Source organism: Kogia breviceps, chromosome 12, assembly GCF_026419965.1.
Source record: "Kogia breviceps isolate mKogBre1 chromosome 12, mKogBre1 haplotype 1, whole genome shotgun sequence".
Taxonomy (NCBI): Eukaryota; Metazoa; Chordata; class Mammalia; order Artiodactyla; family Physeteridae; genus Kogia; species Kogia breviceps.
In genome coordinates, this window is record NC_081321.1 from 78728512 (window position 1) to 78753583 (window position 25072).

General features: G+C 37.3%; 1 protein-coding gene across 5 annotated transcripts in view; it reads right to left on the reverse strand.

Moving 5' to 3' along the window:
* Positions 1-10828: 10828 nt before the first annotated feature.
* The window catches only part of NTN4 (netrin 4), a 111103-nt gene continuing 96859 nt past the window's right edge, over positions 10829-25072 (reverse strand). For 4 of the 5 annotated variants that reach the window (XM_059080285.2, XM_059080284.2, XM_067009918.1 and 1 more), the window contains 3 exons: positions 21155-21223; positions 17379-17549; positions 10829-12253 (listed from right to left, as the gene is read on the reverse strand). In XM_059080285.2, the coding sequence (XP_058936268.1) occupies positions 12117-12253; positions 17379-17549; positions 21155-21223 (377 nt within the window). In that variant the 3' untranslated portion in view covers positions 10829-12116. The remainder of the gene's footprint in view (positions 12254-17378; positions 17550-21154; positions 21224-25072) is intronic. The other variant, XM_067009916.1, reaches the window with a different exon arrangement.

The following is a 25072-nucleotide window of genomic DNA, read 5'->3' on the forward strand; positions in this document are numbered from 1 at the left end:
CCCACTCAGGATGACCCCAAAGGGTCATTCCACTCCAGCTCTCCTTGTAGCATGGGCTGGGGCTATCGTTGGGCCTGCTTTGCAGTGCAGCTTCTTCTTCTGCCTGCTTCTGGTTCCTTTTCCTCCCTTCCACAGAGGCTGATCCCTCCTTAGTAAAATTCTTAAAATTCCACCTCAATGTTCATTTCTCAACACCAGGAAAGTGTCATTTCCTTCACAGTGTTTAAAACTATTTGAAATTGTTTCACTAATTCTTTGTAAGTTTATTGTTTGTTTCTCCCACTAGAATGTAAGTTACATGCACACAGGGACCTGTCTGATTTCTTCACTATTGTACCTCCAGTGCCCTGAAGCTTAGAACATTCTCATCTTCTTCATCATTGTAAACACCTACTTATTATATGCCAGGTGCTGTTCTAAATACTTTATCTATGTGAATTCACTTCATCCTTATAACAGCCTTGTGAGGTTGGTACTATTACTTCCCCCATTTTACAGATTGGTAATATAAAATACAGAAGGGTTAGTTGGCTCACCCAGGGCCACACAGCTGGTAAGTGACAGAACCAGTATTTGAATCCAGGAAATCAGAGTTTAGATTCTGTGTACTTAACCACTCCAATAAGCTGTTTCTTTTTGTAGCTGCTGTTCAATAAGTGTTGAATGGTTGAATAAATAAAGAAAAGGGAATAGTTGAATATGCTTTGGGGGATATCACCTATTTATTCATTTGACAAATATTTTCTGAGTACCTGCTATCTTCCAGGCACTTTGGTATGCATAGGGGATAAAATATGAACAAAACAGATATGATCTCTACCCTCAAAGAGCTTGTACAATCTAATAGAAGAAAATAGACTAAGTATGAAAATGAGTAATTATATTATTATGATGTGTTCTTTTCCATCCTTCTAAGGTGGTGGTCTAGAAGTAGTTATCACTATCATTGCTATCCAAGATGTTTGGTTTCATTTTTAGGCAATCAGAGTACCACCCATACCAGTTCCATAGGGTATACTGTTAGGTAATGGGGCCATGATGGCACCATTTCCTACACTCAGTGATTTTTTTAAAAAAAAGATTGTAGGGAAGTCATCATTTCCCAGGCTTAATAGGGAGAAGAGAATGGAGATGCTGAAGCTCCTACTAATGATGGTGCCTAGCTGCAGGAAGAGTTACCAGTTCATTGTCTCAGGACTCAGTTCCTGCGGTTCTTCCAGCAAATGGTGCAGAGGGCCAGAAGGAAGAGAGAGATTCAGGGAGAGTCAGAGCAGTTGGCTGCCTCTGCAGACTGAGAAAGCACACGTTAAAGAAGAAGGACTACAGTATAATGACTAAGAACACAGACTCTGGGGCTCAGAACTGGGCTTGTACTCTTGCTCTATCACTTACTGCCTGTGATACAAGGGCCTAGTTGCTCACTTGGGCTTCCTCTTCCTCAGGTGTAACATGGGAATAATAATAGCACCTGCCTCATTGTTGTGAAGATAATGCATATAAAGCAGATCTCAATGACAACAGTATCTGGATTTCAGGGGAATCAGGACGTTAGAGCCATCCCAGTCATTATAAACTACAATGCAGAATCTATCCCCTTTGCCTAGTGAAATTCAAAAGTGGAGAAGTTGCTGTTAGACACAGCCAAATCACCTTCTCTTTAGTGTCTCCAAGAATCTCTCATTCAGGGCTTCCTCAGCTACATTTTTGCGGTTCATTAATAGCACTTATCCCGGTGTGACATACTGTTGCTTGTTTGTATTATTTTCTCAATCAGATTTCTATTTGCTAGTGTTTGAATTGCATTAGTCTTCTCCCCACTTCCACCTCTCAATTATTAGAATAAGCACATGTGTACTCTATGTTGGAGGAAATGTATACTGAATCTGTGGCTCCGTAAAGAAATGGTTTCTAGGAATTCCCTGAAGGTCAAGTGGTTAGGACTCAGTGCTTTCACTGCCCTGGCCTGGGTTCGATCCCGGGCTGGGGAACTAAGATCCTGCGAGCCATGCAATGTGGCCAAAAAAAAACCCCAAAAAAAAGTTTCTCTTTGCAGAGTGTAATAATTATCCCTGCTCTGTTATCAAGGTCAGTGTTTTTGACTCCTAGTAACAATAGCCTAAGTTTGTATCAGTTGAAGCTCCTTGGGGACACCTCTTAATGATGGAATAATTTTTTTCTTTGCCTTAAGAAAAATTGGAGCAACTTCTCATATTTTTCTATTATTTTTCCTCCCTTTCTTTATAGAGGAAGAAATAGCAAAGAGGAGGTAAGCAGGAAGTGAGTCTCCTAAAAAGAATTCCCTGGTGGTCAAGTGGTTAGGACTCCAGGCTTTCCCTGCAGAGGGCTCGGATTCAATCCCTAGTTGGGGAACTAACATCCCACAAGCCCTGCGGTGCGCCCCCCCCCCCCACCGCTCCGCAAAAGAATCACAAGTGAGAATGAAATTTGCAGGAGAAATTCAAACAAGGGTGATTTGGAGGATGCAGTTGGACCTAGAAAAGGACACAGGAGCATTTGATTTTCAGGACCCTGAAAGGAATGAAGACTTCTTAGAACAGCCATAAGTAGTCATAGATGTAGATTTCTGAAGCTTAAGGAATAAACTGTTCTGCAAAAATTTCCAGATCACAAACGATGTCCCTGCTCTGGAATAGCAATCCTTGAAGTTGAAAATCTTCGAACCTCTGAAAACTCATTGCTCAAAACCTGAGGATAATTCACGAAATCCCAGACTGACCTCCCTAGAGAATCAGCTTGTGGTTCATGATTTTAAAAAAAGGCAGGGAGAGAATTTGTAGAGTTAATTACTAGACCTCGGTCTATTAAATATACAAAGCATACAGGGATGGTGCTGAAGCTTTGACATAAGTGGAGGAACTTGAATTCTTTTGCAGCTGGAATGTGCTGGAACTTCCCAATGGCTTGAAAGAATGCTTAGAATTTCTTTTTTTATTATGATCACTGTTATTTCTCACAGAGGCAAGTGAATCTTCCCGAGCTCTCGTGACTGGAGTAGATGAGCCCCCAGCAGGTTTGTGGGGAGCAAAGCTGGCCAGTGCACCACAGCTTGGGCCCATGGGATCCCTGTGATTCTCATGCATGAGTGTCAGACAGAGCTGTTGTAAATCTTTAAAGCCAACAGGAAAATTAATGAGCACCGCACAGAGCAGGACCTTGTCAGCTCCATAATGGGTGGTAGGAGGAAGAATTCTGCTGCTTCCCCCCAGGCATTTAGTGTAACTCAGAAACGCCTGCTTTGTGTTCATTAGCCAATTTTAACAGCTTTCCACTCTGAAGAATTTAGTCATTTACTGCTTTCATTTCATCTGGGGGAAAACAGTGTTCAGTGCAATCAAGAGGATAGGGTCCATTGCATTGAATTTTCCCTTTAGTGATGAAAAGAGAATATTTCTCTTAAATCATTCAGGGCATTGAGTGCTCCATAAATAATTCCTACAGTGTGGATATAGAGCAGGGATTATTATAGCTATCTTCTGAATGGCCTCCCCTACTAAAATGTAAGCTCTATGAGAGAAGGAATTTTGTTTTGTTCACCACTGTATCCCCAAGACCCAGAACAATGACCACTGCAATAGAAGGGTCATAAGAAATATCTGTCTTCAAAAAAAAATGTCATGAAGAGACTAGGGGTAGGACGGGAATAAAACACAGACCTACTAGAGCATGGACTTGAGGATATGGGGAGGGGGAAGGGTAATCTGTGACGAAGTGAGAGAGTGGCATGGACATATATACACTACCAAACGTAGGGTGGATAGCTAGTGGGAAGCAGCCGCATGGCACAGGGAGATCAGCTCGGTGCTTTGTGACCACCTAGAGGGGTGGGATAGGGAGGGTGGGAGGGAGACGCAAGAGGGAAGAGATATGGGAGCATATGTATATGTATATGTATAACGGATTCACTTTGTTGTAAAGCAGAAACTAACACACCATTGTAAAGCAATTATACTCCAATAAAGATGTTTAAAAAAAAAAAGAAACATCTGTCTTCAAAACGTTGTTCTGAGGACTAATTGAGATGAGGATCGTGATGGTGTTTGGCACTCTGAAAATGCTGGTTCTACCCCTTCCTTCTATAAATCATGTTGTTTTAGTAAGAATTTACATAATGGATGACCTACTCAATGGGAGAGTAAGCTAGGCTAGCATCTACTTACTGCCGTAAAAATAGATTTTAAAGAACTCTTCAGGTTGCAGGGTACTTACTGTTCTGTTTTTATACATGTGTTATTTTTACTTTCTACTTAAAAAATGAAAACACATTTCATAAAGATATTGAATCAGAGTCCTGAAAAAGCAACTGTGGCCTATATGAGGCTTTAAAACATCACTTCTGGGCTTCCCTGGTGGTGCAGTGGTTGAGAATTCGCCTGCCAGTGCAGGGGACACGGGTTCGTGCCCTGGTCCGGGATGATCCCACATGCCGCAGAGCAACTAGGCCCGTGAGCCATGGCCGCTGAGCCTGCGCATCCGGAGCCTGTGCTCCGCAACTGGAGAGGCTGCTGCAACAGTGAGAGGCCCGCATACCGCAAAAAAAAAAAAAAAAAAAAAAAAAAAAAAAAAAAAAAAAAAAAAAAAATCACTTCTCAAATAGCTTTTACTAATCCAAGTAGGTTAACATTTGGGGGCAAGTGAAAACTTAGAGGGATCTTTCTTAAAGTTAGCCTTCTTTCCTGAGACATTTGGTGAGACTTCTAAAATTCTGGAGGGTGCAAATTAAGTATACTTGTAAATACTTCATTAAAAACAATGTATTCACTGTGTTTTTGCTTCACTGCTTAGTGCAACATTTATCAAAGGCAGAGAACACACTGATAAAAATATCCAGTTGTGTATTCTCAATTGTTATAAAAAGCTCTCAAGGCTGCTGAAGGTCACTTCTGGGCAAGTGTCCCTGTGTAAGATGTTGGAGCATGTGTTTGTGTATAATGAGTATTACTGAGGTTAAGGAATTCTATTCTCTGTGATGCAAGTTGTGTACATTTCCTTGGTTTTTCTCCCCATACGTATCAAGGAAAATGTTACCCTAGTTTTACTTGTCATTTACAGGAATGGGAAAGCAAAATGTGAAGTCTGTGTGGATTCGTATTTTATTTGTGGCTTCAATCCTTATTTCTGAGAGAGGGTAAGTTAGCTGGTCCCCAATACTTTCCTTTCCCAATGTCACTGCGTTTTACCTTTCTCCTTACTTCTTAAGCTTCTGAGTGGAGTACAATTGAGTGTGTGAGTAGGACTGGCACTGCCTAAAGGGTAATTAGGAAGCTGCCTAAGCGTCCTGATTTATGAGGCATTGAAAGGCACAGCTGACCAAAAATATCTCCTCCACTGGCCTGCCATCAGTGCCTGAAATTCCCATGATAAGAATCACCCATTAAAAGTTTTCTGCAGACACGCATGGTTTATTTGAGTTAATAAAACATTGTGTTTGGGAAAAAGGAAAGTGGGAAAATGGGAAAATATCTCATTAGAATGACTTATTTTATCTTATCAACCTACCAATCTCTTGGTCAAGAGTAGCATCTTGACAAGTAAGTATACTTTTAAGGCTGGAGGGAATGTTGGGAGTTCAGAGTTTTGTGTAGCGTCTTCGTGTAGACTCTGAGCAGTATGAAGCCAATAGGCACTTGGGAGGAGATTGCCCAAAATGGACCAAGGAGCTAAGATATCAAAGACAAATTGAGGCATTTCGTAATTTCGTTTCAGGCCAGGTTAAGAAGTAGGGTATATAATAGTTGGAGGAATCTCCTTTCAATTCCCTTTTTCCACCATTTTAGTTCTTGGGTAACCATAACAGGACTAATGATTCGGTTATTCATAAAATAATATGTGTGATGAAGGTCAAGAAGATTTATGACCAGAGGGAGATACATTTGTAGAAGCAGAACTTATGATAATTCTGACTTTGTTGAGACTATTCTGTAAAAGTGTCTAGAGCAGTGTTTCTCAAAGTCTTTTCTATAGACCACCTGTATCTGAGTCACCACTGGTGCTTATTAAATTGTCCCTCCCGGGTCCCCATCCAGACCTTCTGAAACAGATGTTGTGAGACAGGGGCCTGGGACTCTGCACTTTAACAAACATGTCTTGATTTTTATGGACATTATTTGAGAATCATTGGTTTGGAGGCTTCAGTAAGTAGATCATAGGGGTTAAAAGTATGGGTTCTAAAGCTAGGTAATCAGGGTTCAGATCTCAGCTTTGCTGCTTACTTGTTTGGTGACCTTGGACAAGTAACCCTCTGGCCCTCAGTTTCTGTTTAATAACAGTACCAACTTCACAAGATTGTTAAGTGAGGTCTGAGGAGATAAATCGTATAAAATTTAGCACAGCATCTGGCACTTAATAAGGGCAAAAGTGATAATCATTATTAAGATGAGTCTTAGGCAATGCTTACTGGTATTAAATATTTTGATGACTATGTACCTTGTAAAAGGTAAATTTAAAATTCTATTACAATATATGGTAAAACCAATTGGTTTCCTAATTACTATCACCCAAGGTTTCTCTGTTGCTTTATATTTTTTAGCTTTTCTGACTCCTCAAACATAACTGATAGCAAAAGAGTTGGATGGAAAAATTTTGTAATAAATATTTGCAATGATCTCATATAAATCATGATATCTATGTGAAGTATCTATGAACATACTTCAGTCAACCAATGGAAGAATTGGTTGACTATGTTCTACTTTAGAATATTTTACATATTCTTGTGAGAACAGATCACCTGGCTCCTTTTCCAGCTGTTGCTTTCCTTTATTCTCTTATATCTTTACCCCTTCCTTCTTGCCTCTTGCTCTCTCTGCTTGGTTGACAAGCGCCTACATTCTCTATTTTTTTTCCATTTCCTGTGTCTTTCTGGTGTAATTCCTTCTTATTTATCTTGCAAGCAGAATTGCTCTACACAGCAAAATTTAGAGCTGAGAGAACTGATTGAAATGCTGTTGAATTGTATAGTAGCTTGTTCAGGGACATTACTGATAAATGCAAAAGTGGACCTTATGCCTAAATAGATCTCAGAAAATCAGATCAAGAGGAAAAGAGCAAAGGTAAAAAATGGACTCTTATTACTTCATCTTAGTATAAATTATGGTAAACAGTTTTACTCTAATGGCAATGTAATAATGAGAAAGATAGTAGAAAATTATGTAATCGCAAGGTGGAATAATGGGATACATTATAATCTGGAGTACAGAGAAGGAAAACTGGGAGAAATGCTGACCTTCAGTGTTCTTCCCTCAACTATGATCTAAAAGAAACAGCCATGTGTAGTCTAAAATATGACACAAATGAACTTATCTATGAAACAGAAACAGACTCACAGACACAGACAACAGACTTGTGGTTGCCAAGGAGGAGGGGGGTGGGGGAGGGTTGGATTGGGAGTATGGGACTAGCAGATGCAAACTTATATATAACATATATATGGATATATATCCATTATATATAGAATGGATAAACAACAAGGTCTTATTGTATAGCACAGGGAACTATATTCAATATCCTATAATAAACCATAGGGGAAAAGTATATGAAAAAGAATGTATATATATATGTATAACTGAGTCACTTCGCTGTACATCAGAAACTAGCACAACATTGTAAATCAACTATACTTCAATAAATAAATAAATAAATAAATGAAATGGCCAATGGAGAAAATGGTGCGGTTGGCATCATCTCACATGAATTCCTTTCTGAATGCTAGGATCCCCTTTTAGTGGTTGAAATGTGGACTCTGGGAATTAGAATGCTTGGGTTCAAACCCAGGTGTCACAATTATTAGCTGAGTGTCCTTGGACAATTTAGTCTCTCTGTGCCTCAGTTTCCTTATCTGGGAAATGGAGGTAGTAATAGCATGTCCTTTGCATGTGCTTAGGAAGATCAAATAAGAATAACACATGTAAAACATTTAGAAAAGTGCCTTCTTAATTATTGATTGCTACTGATATATTATCTTTCTTATTTTCTATTCACCAAGTTTGAAATCCTTGATGGTACCCTGGCTGAGGAGAGGGTGTCCAGGGAGTCTCTGGGTGGACCATGTTGTTCTCACCGTGAAAATTTGCTGACAGTGGTTATTTTTCTTTCTGGGAAGCAAGTTTCCCTGCCTGGCTGCCATTTCCCTCTATTCAGATAAGTGCACTATGGTTTGATCATCCCCAGTAAATCTTGGAGAGCTTTGGATTTCTAAATTGACTCATTATTAATGATCACACTTTGGAACACAGCCACCCACTTGTGACTACATAGTAAGAAACTAGAGATGTGTTCAGCATTTACTAAAACTCTCTTAACAGAACATGCTTCTCAATTCTGGAACTATCTATTTGGCCCGGTGCATATTTCTTTGTCTCTCACTAGTATTTTGCTTTTTTGGGTCATTCACTTTATTATTAGTCAACTCACTATGTGAGTTGACTAATAACAAAGCTGAGAATTTGTCATTTAAAATATTGCAGGTCTCAAACACAGTCAGTAATGCTCAAAAAGTAGAGAAATGTTTAAATCCCTTTGGCGCAAGTGTAGGAAAGCAGGAACAAGGGCATCATTTTTCAAGAAGTATTCTCAGACAAATCATTCTCTGAGCGATTTTTTTAAAAAATCCGTCATGCGAGGCACACACCCTTTCGCTTCTATTCCATTTTTATCATACCAATCTCCCTTGCAAACTTGAGGTTGTTCATAAACATTTTCCTTCCACACTGTGGGAAATAAATCGTGAGTAATTTGGCTCTTTGATAAAGTTAGGTTAGGGGACTGCTTCTCATTGAAACAATGAACACAAAGGCAATTCAGTCCTGGGGCCTCTGACAAAACTCTCAACAGCCAAGGCGGTGTTCGCGCTCCTTGTTCTCAGGCATTCCAGAGCAGTGGCAGAGGGACAGCCAGCACAAGGAATTTTCAAGGTGTTTTCTTCCTACCCTTCAGAGTTGATAAGTCTCTAATCATTTAGAAAGGGACTTGTTCTGCAAGAACCCAAAGTATCCCAAAGAACTATGTTTACCCGTAACAGGCCTTGCTCTCTGTTTAACATAGCCAGATGCACACTGCTTTTTGGACTCGCCATCATATCCCTACAAATTTGACCTCACTATTAAAAGATTATCCTGTGATTGAGAATTTCCATTGCATCAAATACGAAATATTAGTAACATTCTTCTATGGGGAAAGTGATGTAATAAGAAGGCATAGACTGGGTTGACCTCAGACAAATTATACACATAGGTATGTGGAGATTATGCAACTAATCTGCTGGCTAGTAAAGCCCAACAGTACAGAGAATAAAGCTCTGGGGGCAGAGACTTTCCCACTAGCTTGTGAAGGAAGTATTCATGTTCATCTGAAGCCATAGATGGAAGTTTTATGTGATTCTGTTGCCTTGGTACTGTGATGGTTATTTTGAAAGATGCCAAGGGTGAGAAAGTATACAGAAGTGTGGCAGAATGATGGAATGATGGAATGGGAGTGGGATCAGGGGGCGGCTTGCTCACATTTCATTTTGTTGTTTACTTTTACAAAGAGGAACATGAGGTTTCTTCTGTTTTTCTCTCTTTTTCCTTTTTTTTTCACTTTGGAAACCAATAATGCTCATAGGAAATTAAAACTGCAGTGAAAGGGCTGCAAATGATTTGAGAATCAAAACATTAAAAAATGATTATAACAGTGACCTATGTTTTGGAATGTTGCCAGAAAAGGTGTTGAAAGAGCACCTAGTGAAGATTTTAATCAAAAAGACTGGAAGACCATATACGGGCCCAGCAATTTGGTAAACTAGCTAAATTCAACTTTCAGTTATGATTTTGCTTGAACATACTTTAAAAACAGTTCATTAAATTTTAAGTGTTTAAAAAATAAATTACAAAAGCAGTACGTGTCCAGTGAAAGAAAGTCAAGCAATGCAGACATATGCAAAATAAAAGGTGAGAATTCTTGAATTCTCTTTTCCTTGCAGGGGTAAATACTACTATAATCTATCTGTCAGAACTTTTGAGATGCTATATATATATTATAAACGTGTTTTGGGGGTGGGAGCTAATACTATAAGTATTGTTCTGTCATTTTCTTTCACTGAATAATATATTGTGGGCATCTTTCTACTCTTTTAAAAAATAGACATTATTTATATTCTTCTTTTTAATGTGTAATAGCTATTTTATATAAAGTGAAATGGAAAAGAAGGCAACCTGGCAATTTTGAAACTTAAGAAAATCCTATATCTGACATATTTAAAATATTTTTCTTGGTATGATGTACTTACCACCATGTTTTATAAGTTGCTTGTAAATGATGTATACTAGATAGCATTCCATCTATGAGGATAAGATAGGAGTAGGTAAGAAACTAAGAGATATGCTACAGGTTATAAAAGCAGACTTCATAAGAGTATGTATAGTATAATTCCAATTCTATAAGAGGTATGTATATGTATAGAAAGTAGTCTAGCAGCATCTACGCTAAACTGCTAACAGCTATTATCATGATTGTTGGAATATAGGCATTTTTTTTCTCATTATGGTTTTCTGTATTTTCAACAGTGAACTTTTATTACTTTTTAAATTAGTTAAAAAGTAAATGTAATATAAAAAAATGCAATGCATCTGATGAAAAAGTTCACGTCCAACAGCTACAGAAAGCAAACCCATCTGAATTAGCTTCCACTCCATCCCCAAACCCCAGAATATAAGAGTAGAAATACCAGGTCCTTATTTGATTTTCTTAGTTTAAGGAATTAGATTTGAGTTCCCTCATTAAGAGAAGGTAATCTTTAGCATCAGTGAAAGAGTTGATCAGGAAATGAGGCTAAAATCAGGAGATCATATTCCTTTATTACATATATGAAATATAAAAAATTAACAAAGCAATATATATATATTTTTTGCAAGTCCACAGGACCTCAGGAAAAATATGTTCTGTATGTGAAGTTAATCTTATGGCACTGTGGTTCACGTTTTATATATTCAAGTACAGAAGAAACAATATGTATAGTGGTTATGCATGAGTACAGAAGAGAAACAATAATGAAAAACTGTAATTTGGTGAACTATCACATACATTGAGTCAAAAATGAGTGAATAGAATGATCATATACTGTTAATAAAGACAAGGAGGAAACTGTTTCCATATTCAGGTTTAAATACTAAACACAAAAATAAGACAAATTGTGTCTACAATAATTTTTGAAGTGTATACAAGTGCATTGCAAATAAATGGGCTTTTTAAAATTTAAAGTCCATTTCCTCCTTATCCAAACATTTTCTACACTTATGACTCCTTTCTCTTAGAGTCTCTTGTTCAGTTTTCTTTAAAGTTTCATCATGGCTGGTATCTGTGGAATCTAACCTCTATCCCAAAGCTGAGACTTCATGCAAACATATTCTCCTTTCAGGTTGCATCTTCACATAGTTACTCTCAAGTGTTCAAGTTTAAAGAGTACAACTTTCATTATGTGGTCACTTTTTTTCCACACGTAGTGATAGTGCTTCTGTTTCAGCAGTTTTTCTTACGTGCCCTTTTCTTCTCTTTTTTTTTGTCAACGGCAGTCTCCAAACTTTCACAACACAAGTGGTAGGTAGTAAAGTGCTTTATACAATGAAATACTATATACATGTGGAGAGGTTCCATTTAACACCCCACAGACCAAAGTTCACACACATCACGCAAGAGAAGGCTCTTTTTAAGAAACACCTTTTCTGATAGTAGGGTTGGGGATTCCTTAAAATCTCATTAATTACTTCAAGTAGCACAAATGTAAGTAACATATCTGAAGATGGGAGGAGTCCTTGTTAGGTGCATTGCCCTTAATGGATTACTGCTAAACATCTTACTGCTATTAAAATATTCTTCATAGTTATGAATTTCAGAATCAGTCCCATAGAAAATAGGTATCGGTATTGGATTTTTCATTCCACTTTATGAAGCAAACTGTATTTAAACATGGGCCCAAAAGAGATAGGGTAGACAAGGGCCATGCATTGGAACATTTCTATATATTTTGGCACTAAAAAAAATTCCAGTTTCATCTTTGAGGTCTCCTTTCCATTAAGTTTGTGTTTTGTACATAGAGAATTGCCATTATGTGCTATACACCTTTTCTGCTACTTGCACTCTCTTTTCAAAATATCCATGACTTTTCTTCCAAGAGATGGTTTCCAGTGCTGGACAAAACTTTTCATATTCACGACTAGTTTGCCTGTTCTTACATCCTCATGTCCTGCTACAAGGTACTCCAAACCTGAAAGAGAACAAAATTAGGGACTATGTAGTATCATAGTTTATTGAAGGGAGAGATGTGACTTTAGCAGTTTTATATATACATGGTTCACGGTTTTATAAATTCATAGTTGAAATAGGGAGTCATAGGCAATAATAGCTGACACTTAGTAAATATTTATTATGTGCTAAGTGCTTTAAATGTATTATCTCATTTAATCTTGAAAATAACCCTATGAAGTGTAGGTATTACCTTTCTTCTTTCCTTGTTTTACAAATGAAGAAACAGAGGCTTGGCAAGATTGAGAAACAGTGTTTCCCAGTAAGCAGTGCACCCTGACTCAAGCTCAGGCCTGTCTGATTGTTGAACTTTTACTCTTTCCCTCTATGGTGAAGAAGTGAGGATTCTGTGGGTACTTAACATGCTGCTACAGTTCAATACTTCTTGGAGACTCACTATGTATGGTAGTGTATATTAAGGAGGATTTTATAAAAGTGAAACAATCATTTGGGAAAATGTATTGGAAGAGAGCTATGGATTATACAAAATAACACATATCTCCTATGTAAAATCGATGTGTTTTTGGAATATAGAATGTTTGTTTGTCAAACTTAAAAAAAAAGATGAGACTTGACTAGTACTGACTTTATAATTCAAAATTCTTTTCAGGCTTCAAGTAAAAATTTTGGCTAACAAACATAAAAATCCAAAAGGACAATCTCATTAATCTATACATTAATAAAAAGAAATGTGATAATCTCCCTCAGTACATGTCTGTAGTAATATCAATATTAGTATTTTGAAACAATTTTCTTTAATATTATAGGGTAGAGCAAATAAGTAATTACATTTATAAAATAAAACTTTCCTATATAAGATAAAGAGACATATACTTTTTTTTTTTTTTTTTTTTTGCCGTACGCGGGCCTCTCACTGTTGTGGCCTCTCCAGTTGCGGAGCACAGGCTCTGGACGTGCAGGCTCAGCGGCCACGGCTCACTGGCCCAGCCGCTCCGCGGCATGTGGGATCTTCCCGGACCGGGGCACGAACCCGTATCCCCTGCATCGGCAGGCGGACTCTTAATCACTGCGCCACCAGGGAAGCCCAGGAAGCCCACGAGACATACACTTTAAAACTCAAGTTAAGGGAAAATACGAGATGTTAAAATTCAATCGAAAATATCAATTTAAACTCATGGTTTAATATATACAGTCTTGTTCATTCACTAAAATGGCTTTAAAAATGTCATTCCAGTGGTAATGAACACCTGTAACAAACATAATGTCTCTAATAACAGGTCTCACTAAAGACAAAACAAAACAAGGCTTCTTGAAGAAATGCTTTTTTTTTTAGGTCCAGGGCAGGAAGATACAGGTACGCATGGGATTTCTTATTGTACTAAAAAAAGCAAGGAAGCTTACAAAGGTTAATGGGAATCATTTTAAAAGGATACAGGAACCAGCAAGGGAGGGTTATAACTCACCAAAGTTGTGATAATTTGAGCACGAAGAATGTAATAATTGTGTGTGTGTTAACATACTGAATCAACAAAAATCCATAATTCCAAAGCGATACTCAAAAAAAGAGAAATCCAGAGAAAAATTAACTTGTCATCTTGAGACAGTTGTTAAAACCATTCCTTACTTTGGAAATTGGAAATTAAAGGAAAGAATTTAGCATTTATCGTGCTTTTATAATAGGAACTATATTTCATGGTAACCTAATAGCCCCGCTTGGGAGAGAAAGTCCTCTTACAGAATAATGTTAATTGATAAATGAAGGGAATTAGGTGAAATTAGAAAAACATCATTTCTCAAATTCTAATGAAATTATTCATTGAGGAAAGGATTGCCAATTGGTGATAAAATCATTAAATTGAATAGTTAATGGGGAACTGGATGTTTGCTTAGTGACTAAGTAACTCATACTCATTTTGTTCTAGTCTCAAAAGGGAACCCAATGGAGAGATCAGGCTGTAATCACTCCAACCCCAGTCAAGTTTAGCAACCCTGACGGTGGGTCATCCAGGTATTATATATCTTGTGATGTGATTTAACATGATGTGATTTAACATGAAGCACACAACAATATCTATGATGAATTCTAGACAAAATGTTTATCTTGAGTCTTTCAAACTTTTCTTTATGATTACAAGAAATATAGGAAGTAGAGAGACAAGCTAAATGACAACACACAAAGAACCAACCAGACAAATATAGAAGGCAGGATAATCTACAGGACACCTGGCCCGGTTTCTTCAACAATAATAATTTCTTCAATACTAAAAAGAAACTCTGCATGAATAAAAGATACTTGAGGGACTTAAAAACTAGGTACAATGTGTGATTCTGGATTGAATACTGGCAAGGACAAACCACGTCTAAAGAACATTTTGGGATCAATTGGGAAATTGGAATATGATCTGAGTATTACAGAGTATATGAAAATTAAAACTGAAGGTAAAGATAATAACTGAATAAAGTAGGTTGCAGAATGAAGCATATACTTATTTCATTTTTGTTAAAATATATACATATATATGTAAGATGGATTATAAGGTAGTTAAATTCTTTAAAGGGTAACCTTAGCTTCTTCATGAAAAAGAATCCCAATATTTAACAGACTAGTTAAAACATAATCATCTTGATATTGTTTATATCATCTCTAAAATAATAAAATCCTCATTTAAAAATACGATAAACAATTTTTAGGAAACTTTCAGTGTTAAGACTAGTATTTTAAATGAATTTACTTTGAAACTATAAATAGAACAAATATAGGAGTTTGCCATTCCTTTGAAGTATAAATATAAATTAAACTAATAAAAATGATGCTGAATAAATCCATAAATTATGGAATGGCATCATGCCAAAAGTTAGCATGGAAACAATGTTACCTGTTGTATCACTTATTAGCATTTATATTTTATTTTCCTATCTCCATGCTTTTGACATCTACCTTGTTATAAGTTTTTATTTATTTATTTATTTATTTATATTTTTTTGCTGCGTTGGGTCTTTGTTGCTGTGCACGGGCTTTCTCTAGTTGAGATGAGCGGGGCCTACTCTTCGTTGCTGTGCGCGGGCTTCTCTTTGTTGCGGAGCGCAGGCTCCAGGCACGTGGGCTGCAGTAGTTGTGGCACGCAGGCTCAGTAGTTGTGGCACGTGGGCTTAGTTGCTCTGCAGCATGTGGGATCTTCCCGGCCCAGGGCTCAAACCCGTGTCCCCTGCATTGGCAGGTGGATTCTTAAACACTGCGCCACCAAGGAAGTCCCAACCTTGCTATAAGTTTGAGGGTGCAAAGTTTACTTTGTATCCATAGAGAAAGAAAATATAATACTTTAGTGCTAGTCTTGGTATTCTAAAATATATGATTGATGAATGAGTAAATGTATGTATGAATGTAGGAATGAATGAATTTTCAGGGATGCCAATTAGATTACTCCTTTTCAAAAGTAGCAAAGGAAATGTTGGCGTGTAAAGTTTCAGAGTTTTCTTATCAGCTTTCTTTGGCCTTAGCTATTGAACTTGTAAAATGGAAAAACAAAGTGAAATGAAAGAGTGTCTGGTTTTGCTTTGGCAGGTTCTAGTCTTTTCATCAAAGTGAATAAACATGTTTTCAAGAATTCTTTGAATAATTGTGCTTATGTTTTCAATTGTGATGAACCCGGTTGATTCTTTTACTCTATTTGGCAGAAATCTGATTAGGAAGTATAATTCACTTCCTGGAGGGTGGCTCAGATTGTCAAAGCTTTTGTTTATAATGTCTTACTAAAAAACTGAGTGGACGTCTTTCTTTCTTTTTTTTTTTTTTCTTTTGCCAAGATAGTAGAAAGTGCTTATAGAAAGAGCCCCGGGAAACAGAACTTACATTGATGACTCCTAGTCCCCAGTATTCAAAATCTAAGATTCTGATTACTTCATTTGTTCTCTGTAAACATATTTATTTTAAAATGTCTTTAAAATTTTCCTTATTAAAATTTAGATTAATTTAAATAAAATATGAAGAGGTATATAAGGGTGTGAGAGATTAGCCAATAGTCAAAAGTCAGGAGTTTTATATCACTGTGTAGATCGTTTAGGTTGTGGGGAGTATTTTATTGATAGTTTTTCTCTCTCTTTCTCTTTCTCTCACTCAGTTATCTATTTCTCTCAAATTTATTAATCAAAGACCATAAATGACTTCTTAACATAACTGTGGTTTCCTGGACTTAAATTTGAAAAGAATTAGATCCAGAACACAAATTAAGCACCTGTTTCAGCAGTGCCATTAAGAAACAGCTGGCAACTTCGTAAACAGGGAAATACAGAAGATTAAAAAATATATTATTTGTTTTACTAGAACTTACTCTGTGGTATCTTTGTTACTATTATTTGGGTACTAATGGTAGGCCCTGGAGATAGTATGGCCAAAAATCTAAATCCCATCCTCAAATTTAATGAGGGAGACAGAAATAAGCAGCTTATGACACAGTATGAGGAGTGTACTTGTAGAGTGAACATGTATGAATCCCATGCTTACTTGCTTGCCTCTATGTCTGCCACAATGTTTTAAAGTGCAAATTTCCCTCCACTCCAAGTTTCTCTAAGATTCTGTAGTTTTGTTGTTGTTTGTTTATTTTTGCTGTTTCTAATTTGAAACCAAAATGATCATTTAATGAAAAAGAAGATGATGAGAACTTGAGAGTTGTTTTCTATCCAGGAGAAACAGATGCTTCTCATGCAACAGTAAAAATGAATTAGATATTATTTGCACAGATGGAATTTTGCATTTGAACTTCCTCTTGGGAGCAAGTTCTAACCAGGGCATCATAATAGGACCTAGCTTTCCAATACAGTATTATTGGCAGATAAATTCATGAAAGTGCTTTCTTTGCTACTGACACCTGGAACCAATCTGAGACTCCTCTTTCAGGACAAAAAATATTATATTGATTTTAAAATATTTTACTTTTATAGAGCATGTGAAAGAGAAAAAAATTTTGATGTCAGTTCAAAGAATTCCATTTGGATTTTCCCTAGATCAGATGGTGAAAAGGAGAGATACTCTTGCTGAGTTTATTTAGGTTGTGGTTCAGAGAATGTAGGACAAGCAGCAAATCAGCAGAAACACGGTAGGTAACAAGCTAGAAGAGACTAATGCTCACCAGGGTTGAGGATTGGACAAGTGCAGCCTCTGTTAGTCCATGATTCTGGATATAATGTTCGTTTTCCTCGTAAAATTTTCAATTTGGTGGATTTTAAGACTTTTTTAATCTTCACATTGACCTCAGCATGAGATCCTTTATCATGAGCTGATAAAATCTTTATTTTTAGCACTGTAACAACACAATTCCAAAAGTCAAAACGCATAGAATTTCATACTCTCCTTTGAGCTTTGAACAACTTAAATATGCATTTCAGAGTATAATGGAAAAGTGAACCAATGATGATAATGTGGAAATTTGCTTTAAAAATCATTAGGGATTAAGAGGTACAAACTACTATGTATAAAATAGATAAGCTACAAGAATATATTGTATTGTACAACACAGGGAATATAGTCAATATTTTATAATAACTGTAAATGGAATATAATCTTTAAAAATTGTGAATCGTTAGTTGTACACATGAAACATATAATATTGTACATTAACTGTATATACCTCAATAAAAAGAAAGAAAATCATTAGGCTCATTGATTTTGCACTGACTTCATCTCATTTATCTATATTAACTATCCTCTTCTTAACATTTTTCAACTGCAACTTCTGACCATATCACCATGCTAAGAGAATATCAGCCATTTGCCTACTGCAAATAAATCTTAAACACATTCAGCTATCAAAACTAAATAGAAAAAAGATGCACAGGAAGTAGAATTCTTGTCCTGGTTTTTATTTAGATTCTGACTATATTATACTCTTATAGCTAGTTTTGTGTAATGTTATGACAAAAAGCAAAAGGTTACTGCCAGGACATATTTTATGTATTCTAAAGAGATTAAATAATATTATTGATTACTTAATTTTCTTCCCTGGTGTAAAATGCAAGCTGACTGGGATTAGGAAGCTGTGCTACGTGATGGCAGAGCTCCAGTTTTCAATATGACTCCTGATTCTATTATGTTCTTCCATCTGTGAAATGGATGTGGATAGGGATCAAGTAATGGGATAAATTGGGGTGGGGAAAAACATAGACCTAAGGAACACTGAATGCAATGTTCTGTATTATTAGGAGAGTTCTTACTGGCTTATCTATATCTTGGAAGATGATGGAAGATTGTGTGTAATAAAAGAACCCTAACTTGGCTGGTACCATATCCTGAGAATATGGCTGTCAGACGGCCATGTTTTTGTTTTTCTTTTTAATTTACTTATTTATTTTATTTATTTAGTTTTGGCTACGGTGGGTCTTCGTTGCTGCACACAGGCTTTCTCTAGTTGTGGTGAGCGGGGGCTACTCTTCATTGAGGTGCACGGGCTTCTCGTTGCGGTGGCTTCTCTTGTTGCGGAGCATGGGCTCTAGGCACGTGGGCTTCCATAGTTGTAGCTTACGGGCTCTAGAGCACAGGCTCAGTAGTTGTGGTGCACGGGCTTAGTTGCTCTGTGGCACGTGGTATCTTCCTGGACCAGGGCTCGAACCCGTGTTCCCTGCATTGGCAGGCAGATTCTTAACCACTGTGACACCAGGGAAGCCCCATGTTTTTTTTATAGATTCATCAAATTCATCAAATTATAGATTCACCAAATTTTAGACGTCTAAGGGCTCTTAAGAGCTCATCTAGTCTTGTTTTATGTATGAGGAAGCAAGTTTTAACTAATTAAGTGAACTGCTCAAACGTGTATGACTGATTGATTAGAGGTAGACTTTGGACTAGAACCCTGATAAGATAAATGCATGAAGGGTACATATTGTAGTAGCCCCTAGCACATGGCCAATGCTCAATAAATGTTCACTATTATTTTTCTACTAGACTGTAAGCTCAAAGAGAGCAGGAACCTTATCGATTCACTATTATAACTCAATAAATATTTGCTAAAAGAATAAACAAAATGAATCTAGTATTTTTTCTATTAAGCCAGAGAATGGGGATGGGGAGACCATTTTTCCCCAAGTCTATAGGTGTACTGCACTTAATAACACCAAGATACTTCATGACATCATTAAAAGCATTCAAGTTCTCTTAAGCAGAAAATAATACAGTTGTATTAAAAGATACCAATGTGGTTGTTTGTAAATTCAGTCAAAGAGCTACTGAATCTATGTGATAATGAAAACCAGTTGATATTTCTATTGAACTGAATGACTTTGGACTAAATTGTCATGTTTTTTTGCTTTTAATAGTAAATACCTTTCCCTCTAAACTGACTTTTCTTTACTGGGCACTATGCACTTCAAAAGTTTGCTTCTATTATTTAACCAAGTTGGCAGGTGAAAGGAGGGAAATATGCACATAATTTTAGATAAGATTTATGAGGTTTTTAACATTTATGTTTTTATCTTTTATGACATTAAATACAATGTTATCAAGAACCTAAACATTTTGTTTCAGAAATCATGACTTAAAACTTTCTAGGGGGGTCTTCCCTGGTGGCGCAGTCGTTGAGAATCCGCCTGCCGATGCAGGAGACACTGGTTCGTGCCCTGGTCCGGGAAGATCCCACATGCCGCGGAGCAACTAAGCCCGTGAGCCATGGCCGCTAGGCCTGCGCGTCCGGAGCCTGTGCTCCGCAACGGGAGAGGCCACAACAGTGAGAAGCCCGCATACCGCAAAAAAAAAAAAAAAAAACAACTTTCTAGGGGGCTTCCCTGGTGGCGCAGTGGTTCAGAGTCCTCCTGCCAATGCAGGGGACGTGGGTTCATGCCCCGGTCCGGGAAGATCCCACATGCCGCAGAGCGGCTGGGCCCGTGAGCCATGGCCGCTGAGCCTGCGCGTCCGGAGCCTATGCTCCGCAGTGGGGGAGGCCGCAACAGTGAGAGGCCCGCGTACTGCAAAAAAAAAACCACCAAAAAACAAAAAAACCTTTCTCTTCATTGTAATGCATAAATAATAAATAATGCTGTATACATTATGGAATAATAAAAAGATTCAGACACTGGTCAATGATATGTTGGCAAGATAAAGCATCTTTAATATACTTAATAATAAACATAAAGCCATTTACAATTTGAAGATAGTAACAGTCTTTACTTAGGGCAATGGCATTTTCCTTTGTCCATATACTATTTTCCTGGCATTTGCAAGGTAGAGGAGTCTAGAGTATACAGAGAGGTCAGGGAAGAGACTCAGACAGAGAGCTCGTCTCAAGGCCTCCCCACTATATTTCCCCTTCCTCCTCCCTAACACTGACTGAGCATCTAGTATGTGCAAGGTAATGAGCTGTGTGCTTTTCAAAAATCTCATTTCATGGGGAAGGTGGCATCATCCCTATTTTACAGATGAGGAAGTCTGGAGATGTTAAGTTACCCACCCAATAAACCACAAATAAAACCCATGTAGGTCTGAGCCCAAAGCCTGAGCTTTTAATCACTGTGAAATATACTGCTTTAAACTGATTTCTGCCTAGTAGTACTACAGGATAAACTGGCTGAGAAATCATTTAAGTGGCTAGAGACTTCCCTTTTAGATTACTAATACAAGAAGCATTTATAAGAAAGGATTCTGTGTCATGATATTTTTCTTTTGCTTGTTTGCCTCTTTTCCACATAGCAGGATAACCCTGCTTTTGCTCTAAAAGCCTCCTGCTCTCACCATTACATTCAACACTATCTCTATGAGGAAAATCTAGGTCAAGGCCAGACTACTATGTTTACTATTATTATATAAGACTAGTGCTTTGATTTACTGTGAATGTCATAAACCAGGCCACCCATTTCCTTAAAAACTCTTCGTACTTAGTCTGAATAGATCCTTAGAAGCATTCAAGCACTTCAAACTCACCGTATGAATATTTCATTCCACAGAATGCCTTGGAGTTTCTTAACACCTGTTCCTTACACTCACATTTACCTACAGAAAGTAAATGAAAATGGTATTAGTTATTTAGAAAAAAAAGTAAAACAAAACAAAACAAAAAACAATCGTAAGTAAATCCAAGTGGCATAACTCCTTAAGCCTTGAGTGATTCATATGACATAATCCATAAGAAACCATGAAAAGTCACTCAAAAGAAATAGAGTCATTTTTTTTTTTTTTTTTTTTTTTGTGGTACGCGGGCCTCTCACTGTTGTGGCCTCTCCCGTTGCAGAGCACAGGCTCCGGACGCGCAGGCTCAGCGGCCATGGCTCACGGGCCCAGCTGCTCCGCGGCATGTGGGATCTTCCCGGACCGGGGCACGAACCCGTGTCCCCTGCATCGGCAGGCGGATTCTCAACCACTGCGCCACCAGGGAAGCCCAGAAATAGAGTCATTTTTTGAATTAGTTATCCAATAAAGTATTGACCTAAGAGAAATATAGAAATGTAGAAACAATGATATATTTTAATGCTTGTAATTGATGTTATGATAAATATAGTCTGGATTAATATTCCATGCTAATGGAATGGAACAACTGGATGGTTAACCTATAGGAAAGACAACTGTTTTCTTACAATTAATGTTCACCACAATAAAAATCAAATCAAATCAAATCATTGAGAAATCCTTTGAAGGTAATGCTATCCAATTTAAAAAATATTTATTAGGCACCTATCATGTGCAGGACATGATGCTATATACTTCAGAGTATATAAAGATGAGCAAGATACAATTCTTGCCTTAAGGCTTATAATTCAGTAAGGTGAATAAAGCAAGTGTGTAAACAGTAATAAGTGTTCTAGGTCAGGTACAACATGCTTGGATGGGAAGGCCATATATTTGGGAAGATGGAAAAAGGCTTCATGGCTGAAGAACGATTTGAAGTCGACTTTGAAGAATAACTAGGTTATTTTCTCCCAACAGTTAAAATTGTGTATTACAATTATTATGTATGAAAGATTTGCCAGAAGAAATCTTTGGAAGACTTTCAAAATGCCTTTGTACATAGTCTATAGTAGCATTCTTATACTTATTTATGTACCTGTTTCCTCTCTAGACTGTGATCCTTGAGGACGATGGTTATCTCTTATTCATCTTTCATTCTTAAAGCCCAGAATGGATAGGATTTCATTCTTTTGTGTTTTTTTGGGCCATGTCGCTCAGTTTGTGGGATTTTAGTTCCCCGACCAGGGATCAAACGTGGGCCTTCGGCAGTGAGAGCATAGAGTCCTAACCACTGGACCACCAGGGAATTCCCCAGGATTTTCATTCTTACTGATTTAACAATTAGATATAATTCTACCTCTTCTCTAACCCCTCCCCTCCTACCCTCACACATTGCATTTTATAGGCACTGAGTGTCATAACAGCAAGTAACATTTACTGGGGAGCACTTACTATATGCCAGACACTATTTTAAGTCTTTTACATTTATTTACTCATCTAAGATTCTAACAAATAGAAATTTGACAGGAATACAGAGATAAAAGGATGAGCAAAGAAATGTAAGAGAGAAAGGGGAGAGAGTGTTCATGGAACAACCAGTTGTTCTGTTTATCCTGGGTACAGATTGAGTTGAGAATAATAGAAGGTATCATAGAGGACCTTGACTGATATGCAGTTAGGGCCTGAATTTAATTTGTTAGATCAGGGGAATTTTCAAAGCTATCAGCTTAAAGAAGTTACATGAATTTAAAAATATATATATGAAAATTAATCTGGCATTACTGTACCAAAACTATTGGAATGGAGAAAAAAATGAAGGCAGGGCCCAGTTAGAAACTAGTGAAATTGGTAACACACAGCAGTAACTAAACTGAATACCAACTATAAGCCATAAACTTTATAAGGAATTTTATCCATATGATCTTATTTAATATTTACAATAAGGTTATGAGATAGGTACTATTAACAAATGAAAAAAGGAAGGCTCAGAGAGGTTAATTAGCTTGTTCAAGGCAGCGTATAGCTAACAAGTAGAAAAGCCAGATTTTAAGCCTGGGTTGGGGAGAATCTGAAGCCCCCGATCTTTCCATTGTACTGTCTTTCTAAGGCAGATGGGATGTGGGTCTGAGAGGTGGCCATGGGTGTAGATAGGAAGAAATATCAAGGGATGCTGCAGAGTTAGGGTCTACAGGTCTACAAATCCTGTCACTGGATTGGATGAGGACAAGCATCCAATTTTATGAGGAAGCATAAAAATGTACTTGACATTTTCAGCCAAGGTGACAGAGAGGATTGTAGTTTCACTAACAGAAATAGGGAAGTTAGGAGAAGGAGAGCATTTTAGGAGTGTATTAAGTTTTTTTTTTTGTAGTAATCAATAGTCTAACTTAATTATTGAAAGTTTATTGAGTAGCTCATAGAAAGGAGAAAAAGCCGAAGAACCAGAACTCTGAAAGGACAGGAAACAAGAGAGCGCCAGAGATCTATTGGGCAGTCTCTTTATGGCTTTGCCATTGGAATCATGAACTCTAATCATTTTCAGAATTTGTCACTTTCAGCTCAAGAGTTAAATTCTAGGGACAGAACATCTGATTGGCCTCTCTAAGACTGTATTAAATGGCAGAAGAGTGGTTCCCCAAAGAAAAACTGGGTTGAGCTACCACAGAAATAGCAAGAAAGAAGGGGAAATGGATCTGGTCAGGCAAAAAACAACAGAGGTCTAGTACGAGGAGAATATAATGAATTAGAGATGCTGACAGACATACAAGTGGAAATGAGAGTGTGATTCTGGTGAGACTGGGTAGGTAGATATGGAAAATGGAAAATATTGACATATTGGCTCTAGCTAAAGTTTCTTGAGAAACCAGAACGAGATCTGCAAGTAGAAAATCACAGTGGAATTAAATAGTGGGAAAGATAAATCAAAGATGCTTAAAATGAGCTGTTGTGATTTGTTAAATAATATCGCTTATCATCTGAACAAAGCAGAGGATTGCTCATTCAGAAGTTGTAGCAACCTGAGTGGACAGCTCACGGCCTTTGATTATTCCACCAAAGCAAGAGAGTATGGTAACTAACATGCATATCTTACTCCTCAACATAATGCTCTTCTCTTTAGTCCTTGAGCCTATAAGAACATGAGTAGGGAGGGACAATATTGGGGTGGGGGAGTAGGAGGTACAAACTATTGGGTATAAAATAGGCTCAAGGGTGTATTGTACAACATGGGGAATATAGTGAATATTTACAGTGAATATAGTAATAACTGAAAATGGAAAGTAACCTTTAAAAATTGTATAAAAAGAAAAAAAAAATTTAATAAAAAGAACATGAATAAGTCTGTTACTTGAAGACCTTTCCTTGGCTGCTTTCCAATAATCCCTTTTCATATGTTAAGAAATCAGACATTAAAATTTGCTTTTGAATAAATCTTTTTTTGATTAGGCTTCAGCCCAGATGTGTTTTCTTAAAAGAAATTTGGAAGAAGAGGAAAACCTATTTAGTTATACTGGGTTGTTAGAACGTTTCAAAAAAAAAAAGTATTGTTTATAGTTCTCTGGTACTAGTTAAAGCCAGTTTTGTTGGACAGGAAGTGAAATTTTACATCGGATGCTCTCTACCCCACAAGAAGTGGTAGAAATTAAGAGTATCTTGGTATAGTGCATTATATTACTAGTTATGGAAACTTATGGCAGGTATATAGGTAAGTAGGCACATAGATTTGAAAATGAACCACAGTGCTTAGAAAACTGATTATCACTTTTCTCTTGAAAAAGGTGCCCAGGGGCACTATTTTATACCCATTGGGAATATTGCTGTAGGAGAAGACTGAACAGTCTCTTCCTCAATCCGGAGCTCATCCAGATGAATTTCAGAAACTCTCTGGGGACATCATAG